The sequence below is a fragment of the Zootoca vivipara genome, chromosome 2, assembly GCF_965207765.1.
Source record: "Zootoca vivipara chromosome 2, rZooViv2.hap1.1, whole genome shotgun sequence".
In the NCBI taxonomy this organism is placed as follows: domain Eukaryota; kingdom Metazoa; phylum Chordata; class Lepidosauria; order Squamata; family Lacertidae; genus Zootoca; species Zootoca vivipara.
The window spans coordinates 53,542,346-53,561,390 of record NC_142584.1 but is presented as its reverse complement, the minus strand read 5'-3'; the positions used below and the strand labels follow the sequence as shown (position 1 = coordinate 53,561,390).

Below are 19,045 nucleotides of genomic sequence, written 5' to 3'. Positions count from 1 at the left end.
TTGATGTGCTTTCGAACTGCTAGGTTGGCAGGAGCTGGGACCGAACAATGGGAGCTCACCCCGTTGCAGGGATTCAAACCGCCGACCTTCTGATCAGCAAGCCCTAGACTCTGTAGTTTAACCCACAGCACCACCTGGGGTGGTGCAGTGCAAAGGCTTCAGCAAGCCAATTTGTTGCTCCTTCTGGTGTGTTTGGTGATCACTGTCTAATCAGCAAGCTCCCAATTGTCCTTACCTGCCCCACACCTTTATCTCACCCTTCTAGCAACTCCCACAAAGACAGCCGTGCCCTGAATTAGCATCTAGGATCAGTGATGGACTGGATGAGAGTGAACAGTCAATCCAGATAAGACAGAGTTGGGAACATTTGGGGAGTGAGACACCTGTGGGCAGGTTAAATTGCTTTGGTTAGAATCGTACTGTCCCCTAAAGATTCACTTTGAAGCTTAGGCAAACTTCTGTACTTGACATTACACCCAGAATCCCTGTGACCTATAATGCCTTTGATTAGTTTTGGTTGAGACACCCACTGCGGACACTGCTGGAAAACAGAGACTGGCTTCTGTCATTCATGCTTCAGTTACTTCTAGATCAGATTACTGTGATGTGTTTTATGCAGAGATGCCCACGTAGAAACGTCAGCTAGTGCAGACGGCTGCTGCCCAACTGTTAACAGAGATGGGTTAGCATGGTCATATTACACCAACTGAAACATCTGAACTGCTTCACATCTCTTTCACATCAAGAATTGAGCTATAAAGCTCTATATCGCCTGTATCTTAATTATTCAGGGAACAAAAATTTATTTAAAAAATATTAAAACAGCAAAACAGCAGAAGTGCCAATGGGTAAAGGCAGTGTTCTCAGGTAAGCTATAGGACTGCAGCCTAAGCAAGGATCAGTGCTTAACCTTTGCCAATGTTTTTAATTTTTTAATTAGTTCACCCATGTTAACAAATATGTGTGACATGAATACTACAAATCTCCAGTTTAAGCTTCCCTTTCATTATACGGTAGCAGCTGTAGAGGGACACTAAAACTGTATCATCCTTTTCAAGGGCATTTAGTTCTTCAACCTTGGAACAAAACATTTAACAGAACTAAAGCTACTGGATATGATAAAAGGAGAAGGGAGGGAGAAGAAACCAATAAAACCTAGGCTGTGTTCACACTCCCATTTACTATGCACTGACTTTGCTTCCATGCTTCCAGTGCTGGATTTACATGACCTTGTCCAAAATGCTTAAGTATCCTGTACTTTCTTATGAGCTACTACTGTTCTATGTCAAACAAGCATCATACCGGTACTGCCTGGAGTCCTTAGACTCCAGCCAAGGTGTGAACACCTCTGCTTAGGAGGTAACAACATCTGTGTCCTCAGCACTCCATGGTGCATACACAAACAACTGAATTGAAACCATGTTGATGTGAACGTTTTTGTTTTTGTTTTGGTGGGGAGCCATGAAATGCACAGAAAACAGCTTCACTGTGCTATAAGGTGGGAATGTGAAAATGCCCCAAGTCTTAGAGCAGGGTTGGGGAATTTGTGTCCCATCAGATGCTGTTTGACTATAGCTCTCATCACCCCTGAGCAATGCCTGTGCTGGTCTGAGCTGATGGAAACTGATCTGGAAATCCAAAGGTTCCCTGCCCCTGTGATAAAGGATCACATCAATTAATCCTGCAGCATCTCCACCCCCCCCCCCCCGGTTTCACATACCATAGAAGTCTAACCAAGTTAGTAGTACTGGCTAAACTTTTGGGCTTCGTTTAAACCAGGTTCTTTCAATCAATCTGTTTTCAGGGGCTGGAATTTATAAAATAATAGGAAAGATGAGAGAAATGCTCACCATTTGCAGTGCTTTCCCTTCACCACTGAGGAATTATAAGCAGCTTTGCTTCGCCATATCTGTGAGCAGAATAATGGTTTACAATAAACAACGCGCTGCTCATTCAAAACATCTAGTACAGTTTGCTAACCTTTGGACGCAGTAATGGCCAGCATGATGATGCAGGTGGGGCTGCACTGCTGGCCTGGCTTCCCAACACTGCGTAATACTGCCAGTTGTCAAGAGGGCAGACAGTGAAGAGTGCAGTACAGTGTCAGTGCAGCAGCGGAGCCAATCCAGTGCTCCCAGCACAGAACCGGAACTGCCTGCTGCCTTGCCTCTTCCCCCTCTTGGTAACCACCAGCAGCAATGCAGCCCCACCTACTGCTACTGGTCGGACTTCATCTCCCACCAGCCCCAGCCAGCATGGCTAAAGGGTTGGTGGGAGCTGTAGTCCAACAACATATAGAGGACACTACACTGGCTATTTTGGTACATTTGTATTAGTTGTTTTCCAAAACCACCCCAGGCTGTTCCTGGGGTGGGTGTTGAAAACATGGTTAAGACATGGTTTGCACAACTTCAAACTTTGGCTTACCAGCACCATTTGTGGGCTTCTGGAGAGAGGCTCACAGCTGCTTTGCTGCTCCCCACACTTTTTACTCCTGTGCTACCCTGAGCTAAAGCAAAGCTTGGCTTAATAGTGCATCATCTATGGCTCATTGTTACACTCTCTCTCCTTGGCTACAGCTCTTTGTGAGTGAGGATCTTGCCACTTGCAATTCCCAGCAATGTAGAGGCAGATCATCATAGCCATCACAACTACTGTAGTATCTTTCACATTCATTTGTCTAATCTTCTTTTAAAGCCAGCCAAACTAGTGGCCAGAGAATTCCACAGTTTAAGTAAGCCTTTCAACATTCCTTTTGAATGTTTCAACATGCAGCCTTGTTGGACATACCTGAGCCTTGTAACTTTTCATCAGAGGGGAGTTGCTCCAATAAAAAGCAATTTTGTCCTGCCTTTCCATTTTAAAACAAACACTCAGTACAGCTATGGGAGTAATATATCTGATGCTGTATGTCGTTTTAAGTTGGTGAGTTTGATAATATCATCATTTTTATTGTGTGTTGGGGTGTCTGTAAACCTCCCTAGATTTTCAGGACGGAGGGCAATATATAGAAGTTTAATAAATACAGAAATTATTAAAACACTTAGGCTTGTATTCAAAGCAGAGTTCTCTTGGCACAGCTGCACTTCTGTTTCCTCTCCTGCCCCCCCCCCAAATTTTTATTCAGGAGAGCCCCCAAACCCATCCCCTCAAAACAAGACACAATAAAATCTCACCACCATCATTAAAACTAGAAGAAATAATGTTAAAGGGAAGGTCATTGGCAGATGCAGCACACATTTTTAAAAACAACAATGCCATTACATTTCAGGGGCTCAGCATGTACTAAAAGAAAAAGTTTATGTAAAGGGGGGGAGCTAAGAGAGGCTCTATACTTAACTACAAATGATCAATTATTGATTCCATGCCTGCATGACTCAGAGGCCTGGCTAGGCTTTTCCAAAAGAGAATATGGCATAACCGGTAGTATGACTGGGCAAACATTTAGCTTCCAAGTACCAGTTTTAGATCTTTGAGTGTTTGCTTGCAATGAATAGAACCAGAATTCTTTGGGGTATCAGCATTAACTTATCAGCGAAACAGCCCCCAGACCTTGCAATAATTAGTTGATCTGGAGGTTGTAATTTATCTCCTTGCTGTGCTGTTGCCTCATCACATGGGCACGAAGCAGAGCTCACATTCCCAGCCATATATCTCAAGTGTCACCCATTGTGAGGGATCAGATGTAATGTAAGCAGTAAAGCAATAGCAAGGAAATATGCCTCTGAGCACATGCAAAGTGCTTCAACCGCTAAGGGTATCACTACTAGCCCCACCCATGTAAGATTACAGAATATGACTTCCCGGAGCATTATGAGATGTTATGAGAGTTAACGAGGCAACAAATGCTTTGTTCCCCGAGAAATGCTGCATAATACAGCAACAACATTTATTTGAAATACTCTTCTCCTCCTTAAAGCTATCCTGCCTTACCTCATTGGCGTTAGGCCCCACGCTCAAGCCTTTGCTTCTGCAGCCAGCTGACATGACCAATACAGGCAGACAAAGTGAAAGAGCTCTACCTCCAGGTGGTGCATAGGCTGGGGCAGGGTCTCTCTGGGCTGGAGCTGCTAAATGAGCTAATTTTGCTTTCTGTTGCCTCAACCTCAACAGTTCATACATATTGGTCCTTTCCTCTACCTCTGCCTATGGCTTCAAGCCATAGATTTCACCAGCAAGGCTGGGGGGGGGCATGGCAATGTGTAGAGTAGCAGCAAAGAAATAAGCCTCTGAGCACATGCAAAGTGTTTCATACATACTGAGAATAAAAATGCAAGTCTTCAAACAATTGCTGGCATGAGTTCCTAAACTTATCTTTTTAAAGACATGAGATGTGGCTACAAAATCTCCCCCCCCCTCCCTTCATCCCACAATATTTTTATAGCACCACTAGATTTCCACTATGCTGAAAAGAATTTGCTAGCCATTTGAATGATGCCTCCCACACCCCAACGTAGGCCAACAAGAGGAAATATTGGCACATCTAAGTGCTTTTCTGTGGCTTTGCATGCCCTGGAGAGAAACAGTGTCCTAAGCGCTGTAATGGGGAGTTGCCTCCTACATGGATGGAGGGGAGGCAGGAGCCTAGTATTAATTCCCACGCATTTATTTTAGCACCAGAAAATGAATTCAGCCCATGTGAACTATGGTTTCCCCTTCATAGCAGCAACACCCACTCAACACAGCAAAGATCTTTGCACCAAAAAGAAGTTGATCTCAACCCATCACCTACAAATGACAAGGAGTTACAGATTCCTAAAGGCTGCCCTTCTCCCTCACCTCCAGAGTGTTCTATTTCAAATCATTGCAGCAGATTACACCATTTAAAACTGAATCTGTCAGGCGCTGAAGAGGATCGCAGCTATTCCGGGGTCCCGCTAATCCTCTTTGTCTGATCCCATCATCTTTAAAACATTGACCCATCATTAATACAAGTACTGCATGCAGCAGCCACACACAACGGCAGATTCCTTTTTGCACAGAAACACATAGCCTACACACATCTATATGCACCGTCCTATACACTCCTAGTCGGGGATCAAAAGAGAGCATCCTGACCCCGGTGCAGGCAGCGAAATCACAGCGGATAACTTATGTAATCTTTTCGTTTCTTCCCCAGGCTCGCCCAGCATTGCTGAGCTTTCCAAATTCCTCCACACAATAGGGCCCAATACCGCAGAACGATGACATCAAAAGCAGCAGCATCCCTGGCAGCCTTTCTCTTCTCCTGCCCTGGTCCTTCCGGACGGTCTGGCTGGGGGGAAACACATCCCAGCAACTGCGCTCATGTCCAGGAGATCCGAGAGAAGCAGCAGCTCAGAGCAGCGGCGGGACGCGCCGACGAGCGGCTCCCATGGAGGCCGGGAGAGGTGTGCAGGGTTGCATCGAGGTCATTTCCAAAAAGGAGCCTCCCCGCACACACCCTCCGTCCGTCTCTTTCCGCTTTTGTTCCGTTTTCCCTCGCAGCGAGGGGCATGGGAAGCAGCGCCAGTGATAGGGAGAAAGGTGGGGAAGGCGGGGGGGGGGAGAGAAACCGTAGGAAACCGAAGGAGCGGGGTGGCGGGGAGGGGAGCGAGCGCCGAGGCTGACTTACCCACGAGGAGCCAGATGGAGCCACCAGACACTAGGAAGAAGGTGAGCATGCCTCCTGGAGCCGGCTGCAGCATGGACGGCCTGAAGCGAGAGCGCAGCTTGAGGGGGGGACTGCAGCAAACTCACTGCAGTGACTGAGGGAGCAGCAGCAGCAGCAGCAGAGGCAGCAGGCAGGCAGCGGCGACGGGGACTGGCTGGCTCTCGCTGGCTGCTCCGAGGCGCAAGCCCGCCCGCAGCAGCAGCAGCAGCGGCAGCAGCGGCAGCAGCGGCAGCAGCAGAGGAGGTTATTTTTAGCCGCCCGCCCGCCGCCCTTCTTTGCACCGGCTCCTCTTGGAGAAGGCGAGGCCGCGTCCCGGCTTGGCGGCGCTAAGAGGATGCCAGGCTCGCGCGTGCTGCTGCTGCCGCGGTGCATGCGTACAAGGCGGCAGACATAAACGCTCAGCTCTCGGCCTTCGTTTCTCTCCTTTGCCCGCCGCCCCCTTTGGGGAGTCCGGCTGAGGAGCAGGAGGCAGGCAGGGGGAGGCCCAAGAAGGCTTCCTCCGGAGGTGGAGGCGCTGGTAGTCCGCCTTGCAGGAAGGCAAAGGCGCTTTTTAGACAGAGAGTCTGGGAGTCGCCTCAGAGCAGGCCCGAGGCGCGCGCGTTGCCCTCTCAGGCGGAGCTGCCCACCTGTCCCTCTCGTCTCCCCTTCAAGTTAAGTTACAAAATAGCTGCTCTCCTGGCACCTCAGACATGAAAGAAAGAAAGAAAGAAAGAAAGAAAGAAAGAAAGAAAGAAAGAAAGAAAGAAAGAAAGAAAGAAAGAAAGAAAGAAAGAAAGAAAGAAAGAAAGAAAGAAAGACCCCACAAGCATTTCTCCCTAGGAGTAAAAATACCATAATGATACATTAGGGGGCCCAGTTTGTTGCACTTTCCTGACGCCCACAATTAGCCGCCAGAGGCTACTGCCTCCCTCTGCCTAAGGGTTGGGGCCAGCAGGGTGCAAACACCCAAGACTGCAGTGGTCAAATATATACTTTGGGGTCTCTACAACTGGTCTCAGACATTACTAAGCAAGGTTGGCTGCTGCGAAGTGAGCCAATACTGTATTGGCAAATGCACCCAAATGATACTTGGGGTTGTTTGTTTTTATGTGCAACTTTTTGTTACATTTTTTGTTGCATATTTTTCATGTTTAGATGTACGGTGCTGTTGTTGTTTAAAACTAAGTAATAAACTAGCTAAGCAATAAAAATGCAATACAGTGGTGCTTCTGCACAGGTGTGAAGCATGATAGAGCACTTCTGCGCATGCGCGAACTGCGCAGAACGTTTCTGCATATGTGCGGACCGCACAGAACGTTTTTGCGCATGCGCACACAGCGAAACCCAGAAGTAAACACTTCTGGGTTTGCCGCGTCCTTAACCCGAAAAAACGCAATATGAAGTGTTTGCAAGAAGAGGTATGACTGTACATAAAGCAAGTTGGACTTCACTTCAAATGGTTCAGTAGAAAGCACCTAAGGTGAGTCATGGTAACAGCACTTTCATCATACAAATATATGGTAAAAATAAATAAAAATCAAGAAATGGATCCCTAAATGCATATTTGGGCAAAGGTGGGTTCTGAGTCAGGAAAGGTTGAAGATAAAGAGCTCAAGGAGGCTGTCACGTGGCTAAAGATTATGCACCTCATATGGGAGCTGAATTCCTGCCATCAGCCCTGAAACTGTAAGCATGTCCAATCACTGAGAATTTGATAAGAATCCTGCATATTGTTCATGGTCTTCTTTGGGCAGCATCTGGAGAAAACAAATTTGAGTTATTCATTATTAAATTTCAGCAACCCCAATAGCCTCTCTGGAGATTAATCTCTCAGGGTTTGATTGCATTCAGCGAAAGCTGCCCAGAAAGGGCACAACGAAACATACTAGGAATAGATATTCAGTGTAACATATGAAAAATCTTTGTGTGCCATTAAAAGATTGCAATAGCAATAAAAGGCCAGTGAGCCAGGGTGGTGTAGTGGTTCTGGACCAGGACTTGGGAGATCAGGGTTCAAATTTCTACTCAGCCATGAAGCTCACTGGGTGACTTTGGAGCAGTCCATTTCTCAGCCTAACCTACCTCACAGGGTTGTTGTGAGAAGAAATTAAGAAGGAAGAAAACCAAATACTCCACCTTGAGCTTATTACGGGAAAGGTAGGGTATAAGTTCAATCAATCAAACTGCAATGTAGAAGTTCCTCGGTCTCTTTATCTCTCAAACCAGGGTGAGAGCACTGGTTTCTCTGCAATCCACAATGGCAAAATCCTTATTGTATCATGTTCCAAGACAAAGGCAATGATCAAGAATGCCCCCTCCCAATATCTTTTATGTGAATGTAAAATCTATACTGTACATTTGGTTTCTTTCTTTCCTGTTTTCTAATTCCGCTTTTCAAAAAACATTCTCACGTGTCCACAAATAGCAAAACAGAGGCTCAAAGGTGTTGTTAGTGAATGGAAAAAAATGCTCTTAGTCTCTAGGGATGGAGAGCAACATTATTATTTAAACCAGAGTACCGCAGATGTCTGTGTGGTATGAAGGTCAAACAGATGGTAGGCACTTGAGGAGTACCTTCAAAGATGTCATAGTGGCATAGCCTTTAAAGCCAGTAGTACTTCAAAACACAGGTGAAAGGCTGCATATTTTAAATGCTTCTGCCCCAATTAAAAGAACATCAACAAGCCCTGCATTTAGAAAACTAGCATGTCATGTTTTCTCTTGTGAGAGACAGGAATTAGATACAGTCATACCATGGAAGTCGAACGGAATCCATTCCAAAAGTCCATTCAACTTCCAAAACATTCGGAAACCAAAGCACATCTTTTGATGGGCTGCAGGAAGTTCCTGCAGCCCGTTGGAAGCTGCAGACACTGGCGGAGGAACGGGGGGGGGGAGCACACAGCCCCCAGCACCATCGGGGAGAGGGGTACCATCACGGCCGCCCCCCCGGACACACACCACACAGCCACCACTGCGCCGGGCACCACGCCCTCAGGACGCACAACATGCCCCCAGGATGCACGGCACACCCCCGCGGGTGGCATGCCATGCCTCTGGGAGGTGCGCCAGCCACACCTCTGCCTGCTCTCCGCCCCTGGTGCCGGAGCATGCAGCTTTGCCACTGGCTGCAGAAGCCCCACCAGACGTCCAGGCAGGCCCGGCTCTAGGTAGACCCCCGGTGGCGCAGGGCACCATGGCGCCGGCCCGCCAGGAGGGCGCCGCGAGCTGCGCCCGCCCACTGGCCGGCCGATCCGCCGGACCGCCGCGCAACTGCGCTTGTGGGAGCCGCGCTGCGCGCGGCGCCCACCCACCGCGCTGGGAAACGGGGCGGGAGGGCGCCAGAGAGATCCGGCGCACCATAGCGGCAGGGGCGTTTAAGACGGCACTGCGTCCAGGCTCCAAAGAACGTTTGCAAACTGGAACACACACTTCTGGGTTTGCGGTGTTTGGGAGCCTAAACGTCCGAGTACCAAGGCATTTGGAATCCAAGGTACAACTGTACTAAATTTCTGAAAACAGAAGGGATGGATGTTACCTGCTCCTGCTCCTGTCTCTGTCTGAGACAGGACTACAAATATTCCTTCATGGAGCAAAATGCCTGTACAGTACCCACTCCCATAGGTACCTTTTTACACAACACAAATCAACCTAGGATTTTCATTTGGGTGTTCATTGAGTATCTTTATTTTCATGTGTTTCCACTCTGGCATTTGTTTCCTTGGTTATCAAAGGGGGACGACGACCAATATTGAACAATGTGCTTTGAGTCAAATGATAACAGAACTAATAAAAAGGCAGTATTCAGAGAGGAATGTGTTGAATGAACTCTTTGCCATCAGCTGTGTCATGGAAAACTAGACTCAGATTGCCCTTGCACCATCTTAGAAGGAACTGAAGAAGTGTGAGTAGTGCTTCAACTGCAACACAGTCATTATTGAGCGTTTCCTATACTTTTTGTAGATATGACCTACCTGATAGAGATGGGGCAGATAGACTTCAGGATTGCAGTATCTAATTGATTGGTTGGTTTTCATTGGACCCTGAGATCCATCAAGCAGAGCCAGATGCAAAATCATGGTTTGGTGAGGGAAGCAAGAAGCAGCAGCAGCTTCCAAACACACGCACTCAACCCACAATCCACCCAGTAACAGAATTGAGCTCACAGCCTATTCAGGGGTTCCCATCCCCATACCAAGCTTTCTTCATCTCAGCAGCCTAATTTGGGGAAAGGTTTTCTTGTTATCGTTAGGTAATTTGGAGTAATAATTCCTGCCAGTCTACTGCAAATCACTCAGTGATCTCCCAGTATACCATACCCCTACATGGTAAAAATAAAGAAAGAAGTGTATCCCCAAACACATATTTGAGCTAAAGGTGGAGCATGGGTTGAATTTATTTGGGGCTGCCACTACAGAGGGGTGACCAAGGTGACATATACCAAGGTCAGTGAAGAAACCTGCAGAACTTAGAGCAGCTCTATAGCTAACATAGATATTTCTCCAATAAAGACTTGTTTGTTTTGCTTTATCATCTCCTAAATTTCATTCATCAGATGAGTTCAGGCAAAAGATTTAAATACGTAACACCCTGGCTTAGGATATTTTCTGTGTCACTGTTGATGTTATACCCTCTGCTACCAGGAAGCAGAGCCATTTCAAGAGATGTGTCATCTTCAGTGCTTGGTATACAACTGCAGAAAAATCTCAATATCTGTTCTTGGGGATGATAGCCTACCAACAGAATCAACCTGTCAGACACCTTTGGAATATTGTTACATGCCACCCTCAATGGAACATGGCAGACATGTAAAGAATCACACAATAAAATGCATTACTTTTGGTTCCAGAAGTATTGTATGACACCTACATCTGTATTTACCTAATATTCCTATTGAATCTGAAACATTGTGGAAAGCAGTCTACCCTCCCCATTAGTTATTGCTGAAGTTTGAGAAACTTTTGGCAATTGATTTAAAATTAGGGAGAGAGGGATATTTCTTCTTATTACTTACACTTGTTTACTCAGAAGTACGGTAAGTCTGACTTTTGCAATGGGGCTAACTACTTAATAAGTTAGGTAAAGGTAAAGGGGCCCCTGACCATCAGGTCCAGTTGTGTCCGACTCTGGGGTTGCCGCGCTCATTTCGCTCTATAGGCCGAGGGAGCCAGCGTTTGTCAGCAGACAGCTTCCGGGTCATGTGGCCAGCATGACAAAGCTGCTTCTGGCGAACCAGAGCAGCGCACGGAAACGCCGTTTACCTTCCCCTATTTATCTACTTGCACTTTGATGTGCTTTCGAACTGCTAGGTGGGCAGGAGCTGGGACCGAGCAACAGGAGCTCACCCCATTGCAGGGATTCGAACCGCCGACCTTCTGATCAGCAAGCCCTAGACTCTGGTTTAACCCACAGAGCCTAAATTAGAGCCTAAGTTAGGACTGTTGCCTAAATGTCAATAACCAAATAAATGCAATTAATTGTGTGTTATAAATAAAATCACCTAAGGAAAACAAAAAAGCATCCAACATGCATTTGCTATAAATCATTTTGGGAAGGTTCATGGATGTTGACAGAAGTGTAATTTAGTTGCCAGTGAGGCACCAATACATTTTGAAATACAGACATTTTGCACATGGTGGGGTCATCCTTTGCTGGGAACATGCAGGCTTCTAAAAGGTTCTTGACATTGCTCTTTTACTGTATTTCAAGAACCACACAACAAAAAATAAGTGACTGCACAGCTGCATACAATTACTGTTTTCTACCTACTAAGCTTGTATTCTGAGACACGTGCTGAAAGACTCCCTAAGAAAAGTTATTAGTGGAACAAGTCACTTTGGGAGAGTTATTAATGTGAGATTTGCAGAACTGTGGTTGATGAAAATTAATGGGTTCTCAGTAGGACTCTGAAACAAAAAAGAAATACATTTGGGAAAGCAATTTGTTCCCATTGGGTGGTGTCAGCTTGCATATTACCTGATATTCAAAATTCCTACCTTGTCGACAGACTGCATTACTGATGGTGTTTTCTTTGTCTCAAACCTTCCATGCAACCTTTTCACGAAGCAGAGAATAGTGTTGTGCAGGCTTATTGTGGAGCATGCAGATAGCGGCCCAATTCTACCTACTAACCAGCAGGATGGGACTATACCTCTGTAGCAGAGCACAAAGTTTGTATGCTAAAGGTCACAGGCTGAATCCCCAGTGCTGCCACAATAGAGTGGCGAGGAAGACTTCTGCTTGAGACCCTGGAGAGCAGTGCCCAGCAAGGCAAAGGATGCATAAAAAGTTCCTATGTCCCCAAGATGAAAGACTCTTCTCTCCGCAGTGGGTTACACCTGCTTGCCCACTCATGAGTGCCTCTTGTGGCACTGCTGTGTGTCAGTTCTGATGCTGGCAGTTAGTTTTCTTAAAAACTTAATTTTTATTACAAATTTATAAAAAGGACATAGAAAAAGAAAAGGGGGAACCCCCCCCCCGGCAGCTCACAATGATAATACAATAAGCTTGCAACTTACACAGGGGGTTCCTTCCGGGGATGGCACATAAAGCCAAAATCCTGAATCGTCAAAACACATTGGGTGCAATGGTGGGTGGGATTGCCAAAGTCTCTCCCCCCCCCCCCGGATGAAGTACAAGTCATAAAAATTCACAAAATCCCCTCTTTCTGCCCCCTTTTAATTTATTAAACATTATTTTGCCAAGTGCATAAAGCTGAAGTGCACAAGTTAAATGGGCATAGTTCACGGGCTTACTGTACAATAACCATCAGTATATAGAACTTATTTTAAAATATCAATTGATATAAGACAGGCATTCCCAAACTGCGGCCCTCCAGATGTTTTGGCCTACAACTCCCATGATCCCTAGCTAACAGGACCACTGGTCAGGGAAGATGGGAATTGTAGTCCAAAACATCTGGAGGGCCGAAGTTTGGGGATGCCTGATATAAGGCATTCAAATGTCCAGATAGGTATCCATATGGAATTGATGTTAATACAAAGTGTGCTCATATGTGGTAAGGGCAGTGAGATCCTCATCATTGTGAAATAGATGGTGGGTGCTTATGCTTCCTGTCTTGAAGTACAAGTCATAAAAATTCACAAAATCCCCTCTTGTTGTCTTGCTATTAATCCCCACTAAGATCTGTTACTAACAGCTATGGTAACAGGCCTGGGACATCTCAGTGCAAGGCTCCCAGCATGGACTATTGCAATTCTAGTGCTTGGTTCAATGCAGCAGAGAGTGGCAGCGGAGTACTCATAGTGCACACTAGCCACAAGAGCCTTAAATGTCACTGATGAAGAAGGTGAAATTTGTGGGGCTCTTTTGCACAAGGTGTTCTGAATTTATTAAAAAACACAACAATCTCAGATTCATCTCAATATCTCATTTTTAAAAAGAGGTGATTTATAAACTAAAATGGTTTAAATGGTTGACAGGCCTACCTCCTAGAAATTTTTTTATTTATTCAATATTCAAGGGGCTTCTGCCAAGGGCTACCAGCTGTTGATAGCCTGGTGACCACACAGTTCTTTGATAAGCTCTACTGATTTTTTGGGTGAAGAAACCACAGTCCCGTACTTTCATCTCAACTTCTTCTGTGTGTAGCTGTGGTGGATTACAACTAGGAAACGTGAGTCTCCGAAATGAGGGTCCCTTCTGGAGATAAAGAAAGTTAGTTTCTTCTTCTACCACTACCTGTTTTTGCTCAAAATCCTCTTCCACCCTTCACATTGGAACTGATCATGAATATGAGAACAAGATGTAACTGAGATAAAATATATAGCCTTTTGAAACACTCTAAAAGCCAATATAAAAATGCTAGGTGATGATGTCATTTAACATAACTAAACATAGCATCTCTTCCAGCACCTAGGACAGGGATTCAAGAAGTGGGAGATCCCAGTTATTCAACATACATTTGGAGTGTATTTCTTTCTCTGGCAGAAAGAGTCAAACATATGGCCCAGAGATGTTTTCAGGTCCTTCAGATGTCCTGAGTATGGCCCAGAGGTCCCTCACCACAGTCTTCTATTCAAAGAATAGAGAAAGATTAAAATGTCCCTTCCAAATTATTGAAACCATCTTTACAACTCACAGTGCAAACCTAACCATGCCTACTCAGAAGTCAGTCCTGCTGAATTCAATTAGACTGACTCCCAAGTAATTGGAGTTAGGATTACAGCCTAAGAAGTCTTGTTATACTGGTTGGCTCATTTGACCATTGTGTGGAGGCAAATTCTTGATCTTCCTGATGACTTTTCCGGAAAGTAGAGCAGTTCATCTATGTTCCCACATGTATACATTATGCTCTGTCTATGTGTCTTCCCTCCCAGTGTCAGATGCTCAGGACCAAAAAGGATAGAACCAATTATTTGCACTGTAGGATTCTGACCATGCACATGTATCAGATATTCTCATGGAATACTAACTTCCCCATGTGTACCTTATCCATGTCCCCCCTGCATCTGAAGCTCAGAAGGCGGCCATGAGAGAGAGGCAGAGTGTGTAATGCTCTTCCTAGGGGAGCTTGCCTAATGCCCACACAGCTGTCTTTTGGCACCAGGTTAAAACCTTTTTGTTCTGTCGCTCCTCTTAAGATCTGGTTCTAAGGACCTGTGGTACAACTGTATGTAGGGCAAGGCAAGACATTCCATGGGGACTTTTATCTTTCTGACACTACAGAGAGCAAATCAGAATCTCTCCATTCCACTCTCAATTAATTTAAGGGAGGTGTTACAGTAAGTAGCCCTCTATATCAAGCCCTAAATAAATTAAGATTGGAGATCAAAGCAGGACATAACAGCTGTCAAAGCCAGTAACATTTCATGCACATTCTAACTGGAGTCATTTAAGTCAAAGGAATAAACTTACTGTATAATCTTCCGCATTTTAGAGGACAAACTTCGATTTCTATTCTAAATAAGCTTCCATCCTTGGATAGGATCTTATTTACACCCATGGCAGAAATACAGTTTAAAAAGGGGGTGGGTGGGTGAAATCATGCTGATTAACATATTTAGGTGAAAATAAAAATTAAAAATGGCCTGCATATAATCCTTTCACATCAAACTTGCTTTTTGGCACAGCTAAGTGAACTGCTCTCTCTTTCAGAAAGCTGGTAGCTAATCAGATCCAATGAAATATGATGTTTGAATAGGAAATCTCCAGTGAGATTGCTCATATACTTTCACTAGTATGAGAAAGATTTCTCAATTTTCAGGGCTGATTCAAGGAATTTGCTTCTCCTGAAGCAGACCGTTGATCCACCTCATCCAATACTTTTTACTCTGATTGACAGCAGAACTCCAAATCCTCAGCAGAAGCCTTTGAATCTCGGGTGCCAGAAATTATTTTAACTGCAGACATCAAGCCCTAAACCTTGACCTTATTCATACACAGTGCTAGGACCCATCTCCACTCAACATCTCAGAGGATTTAGCCACCACTCAGTATCACTAAAATTAACTTCCAAGCTTGAAAAGCTTTATACCTTAAGCTGCTAAATTTTCAGCCAAATTTCTGTGAGAGCAAATGTTTTTCCATTACCTAGGCCAAGTTCATGTTGATAAAGTTCATCACTAAGGGAAGCAATGGCAAAGCAACAACAATATCAAGGAGAATGGGTGCATATTGTAGAATCCAAAACACCACCAGTCACACACATGTTTTTTGTTTAAAATGATAATCATAATAAAACACAGCAACAATTTAAAAAACACCATGCAGTCAGCACTTGATTGAGCGCCACAGCTTTCTCATTAGGCAGTAACCAGGTAAAGGGTAGCAATTTACTGAGGTCCAAGCTGGAATTAAGATTGCCAGAAGAAATATCAACAACCTCAGATATGCTGATGACACAACCTTGATGGCAGAAAGTGAGGAGAGCGCAAAATATGGTCTGAAGCTTAACATTTAAAAAACTAAGATCATGGCCACTGGTCCCATCACCTCCTGGCAAATAGAAGGGGAAGAAATGGAGGCAGTGAGAGATTTTACTTTATTGGGTTCCATGATCACTGCAGATGGTGACAGCAGTCATGAAATTAAAAGACGCCTGCTTCTTGGGAGAAAAGCAATGACAAACCTAGACAGCATCTTGAAAAGCAGAGACGTCACCTTGCTGACAAAGATCCATATAATTAAACCATGGTTTTCCCAGTAGTGATGTATGGAAGTGAAAGCTGGACCATAGAATCATAGAATAGAATCATAGAGTTGGAAGAGACCACAAGGGCCATCCAGTCGAACCCCCTGCCAAGCACCATCAAAGCATTCCTGACAGATGGCTGTCAAGCCTCTGCTTAAAGACCTCCAAAGAAGGAGACTCCACCACACTCCTTGGCAGCAAATTCCACTGTCGAACAGGATGAAGAAGGCTGGTCGCTGAAGAATTGATGCTTTTGAATTATGGTGCTGGAGGAGACCCTTGAGAGTCCCATGGACTGCAAGAAGATCAAACCTATCCATTCTTAAGGAAATCAGCCCTGAGTGCTTACTGGAAGGACAGATCCTGAAGCTGAGGCTCCAGTACTTTGGCCACCTCATGAGAAGAGAAGACTCCCTGGAAAAGACCCTGATGTTGGGAAAGATGGAGGGCACAAGGAGAAGGGGACGACAGAGGACGAGATGGTTGGACAGTGTTCTCGAAGCTACGAACATGAGTTTGACCCAACTGCGGGAGTCAGTGCAAGACAGGAGTACCTGGCATGCTCTGGTCCATGGGGTCATGAAGTGTCGGACACAACTAAACAACAACAAAAGACACATTATATTTATGGGCTCGACAGTTAGCAGCCTGCCAACAAACAGCAGCATTTACAATTACTACAGTAGCAACTATTTTTATTTGGAAGTCTACAGTTATGCCCATTTGCTTTAGTACTGGCCAACAGAATCAAAAAGCAGAGCCAAAGTCAGGCAGTAATAGGTCCTTGAGGGAGCATTGTACCTGTGCTAATTGGCTCATAGGTATAGGCCAATGGAATTGTCAAGTTGCCAGGTAGTAAATTGTGATTGGTTTAGAGGGTTTTGGCCAGATGGAATAAAAGGGCATGCATAGCACTACTACTGGAGTCAGGAAGGGGGGAAACCTGAGGGAGTCCAAGGGAGCTGCTTAAGACAGAGTGGTGGCAAACCCTGCTTTTCCTTAGAGGCCTTAATGCATTAAACAGACATTAGACTACATTGTGTATGCATGGACCTTAATTCTTGGCTGTGGTTTTATAGTGCATTGTTTTAAGGTTTTGTTTTAGAATGTGTGTGTTTGTGTGTTTAATTTTTAAGTTGTGAGAATTAATCTAGGAAGCTCATTAAATGAACAGCCAACAAGTTCTGCAATGGGATTCACTGCTGATCCACATTATTCTGAAAACCAAAAAGTGAAGTACAAACGGTTTTGTGTTTGTTTTTACCTCCATGAGAAACGTCCTCCCTGTTGTTGAAATTTAAGGCGTTCAGACTGTTTCCCTGTTGAGAAGTACTGAAAAGCTGTGGATATAACTTCATATTGGTCCACGCTTCTTTATCTCCTCAAGTGGTACAGAAGTTCCAGGGAAAGTGGTTTGTAGCTTTACTGTAGTTCCCTTGTGAGAAGAGACTATTGGAGCCCAATATTGTTTTTGCATTACTGTATCTATCCACAAATATACAAGCTGAAGATAATATTATGGACAGGCACCCAGATAGATGGTGCCAATCTTAAAAGCAACATTATTTTGCCCCCAAACAAAGGACATACTCTTCCCCCACTTAGGGTTCCTTCTTACCATGCAGCTGAGAAACAAAGGACTTCTGTTGCCTTAGTTGGTTGCACTGGTGACTAAATAGCTACCAGGCTATCTTCAAGAACTTGTTATTAGTATATAAAGCCCTAAACAACATGGGAACAGGTTGCCTGAAGGACCCTCTATCTCTCTATTGACCTGTAAGAAGACTTAGATCATTGGGGAATTTTTTACTCATGCACAGCATCCTACATGATTTCATATGGTGCTGATCCAAAAAGAGGCATTTCCTGCTATTATCTCTACACTTTGGGATGCCCGTTGTTTAGCCAAACACCACCATTTGCTTCAGAAACATTGAAAACACACACACACAAACACACACACACAGGCTTTCCTTGATTCCTGTGCCACTGGATTTTTGTATTGCTTACATGATATTGCTTTGGCGTTTTGATGTTGATTTGTACAGTAGGAACTCCACTTAGAATTTTGCTTATATTTGTTTAATATACATTGCTGTTGTTCGATAAATGAACATGATGCCCTTAGTAGAATGGCAGGTATTTGCTTTGGGAGCATGATATCTATGGTACAGCGTTAGAACTCTGGGCAACAGTGAACTATCAGCACTATAGCAAATTTAAGTGCTGCAGGCTAGATTCCAATAAACCTCTTCCTTTTATGAATGCCAATAAGAAAATGCATGACTTGGGAATGTTCTCTTTTCAGGGATATTTATAGCAATGCTATGACAAGATGGATTTTCAACTCTTTCTGCTGAAGCAATAGAGATTCAGGAAGAAATGCAGTCTATGAGGATTTGGAACAAAGGGAGCACTTAATGATAAACTGGAGGTTTTAGGACTTCGCCATTGAGGTTTTAGAAAAACCAAGACTATGGATAGTGATGTTTCCTTCAAATGTAATTCTGTTCCTAGGTCAGGACCCATCAGAACACAGCTGCCTACAGTGGGAGCTGAGGGGAACTGCCTTGTTGAAGGTGGTGGAGAGGTCTTGCCTACCAAGCTGCAATCCTCATTAAACTCAATTGAGCTTATTTCTGAGTAAACATGCGTAGGTTTGCACATGGAGTTTCCTTATTCCAAACCTGCGAACTCCCCCCCCCCATAGAAAATTTGAGAATTACTGTCATAATGTGTGAGGCCTGGGTATGGAAAGTAATAATTCCTTGCAGATATATCTGATCACACTTTCAAGCTCCACAGGGCAAAACGTCAAAGGGTTAAATTGGAAGTTGACCAAAGAATTCTTTTTGCTTCATTTGCAGGAAGTTGTTTTCCTTGTTCCACGCATTTGAGGAAAGTGACACCTTCTGTTTTAAACCAGTAATGCAATTTCATCTGACGTCTATGCGAGTCTGCTGTATTTGGACTGAGAGCTTAAATAGGCCATCTATCAGGCAAGGGAACAAACTCGGCCCTCCAGATGTTTTGGGACTACAATTCCCATCATCCCTGATGATTTTGCCTATGCCTGCCATATATTGACGGTTCTGTTGAATCTAAGCATGGAGCTGTCCAAATAATTTATAACAAGTAGGGCAGGATTTTTCCCTGATGAGAACAGCTGAATCGGCCAACCTGATTATTTCATTGACAACCAGGATAAAAATCTTGGTGATAAAGATATATAATTTTTTTACTTTCAGACATTTTTAAAGCTGCTTAATCATTTTAACCAG

General features: G+C 44.6%; 1 protein-coding gene across 3 annotated transcripts in view; it reads right to left on the bottom strand.

Moving 5' to 3' along the window:
• The window catches only part of ACSL6 (acyl-CoA synthetase long chain family member 6), a 95,572-nt gene extending 89,193 nt beyond the window's left edge, over positions 1-6,379 (bottom strand). For all 3 annotated transcript variants that reach the window (XM_088661889.1, XM_060271680.2, XM_035105421.3), the window contains exon 1: positions 5,594-6,379. In XM_088661889.1, the coding sequence (XP_088518015.1) occupies positions 5,594-5,666 (73 nt within the window). In that variant the 5' untranslated portion in view covers positions 5,667-6,379. The remainder of the gene's footprint in view (positions 1-5,593) is intronic.
• Positions 6,380-19,045: the final 12,666 nt, after the last annotated feature.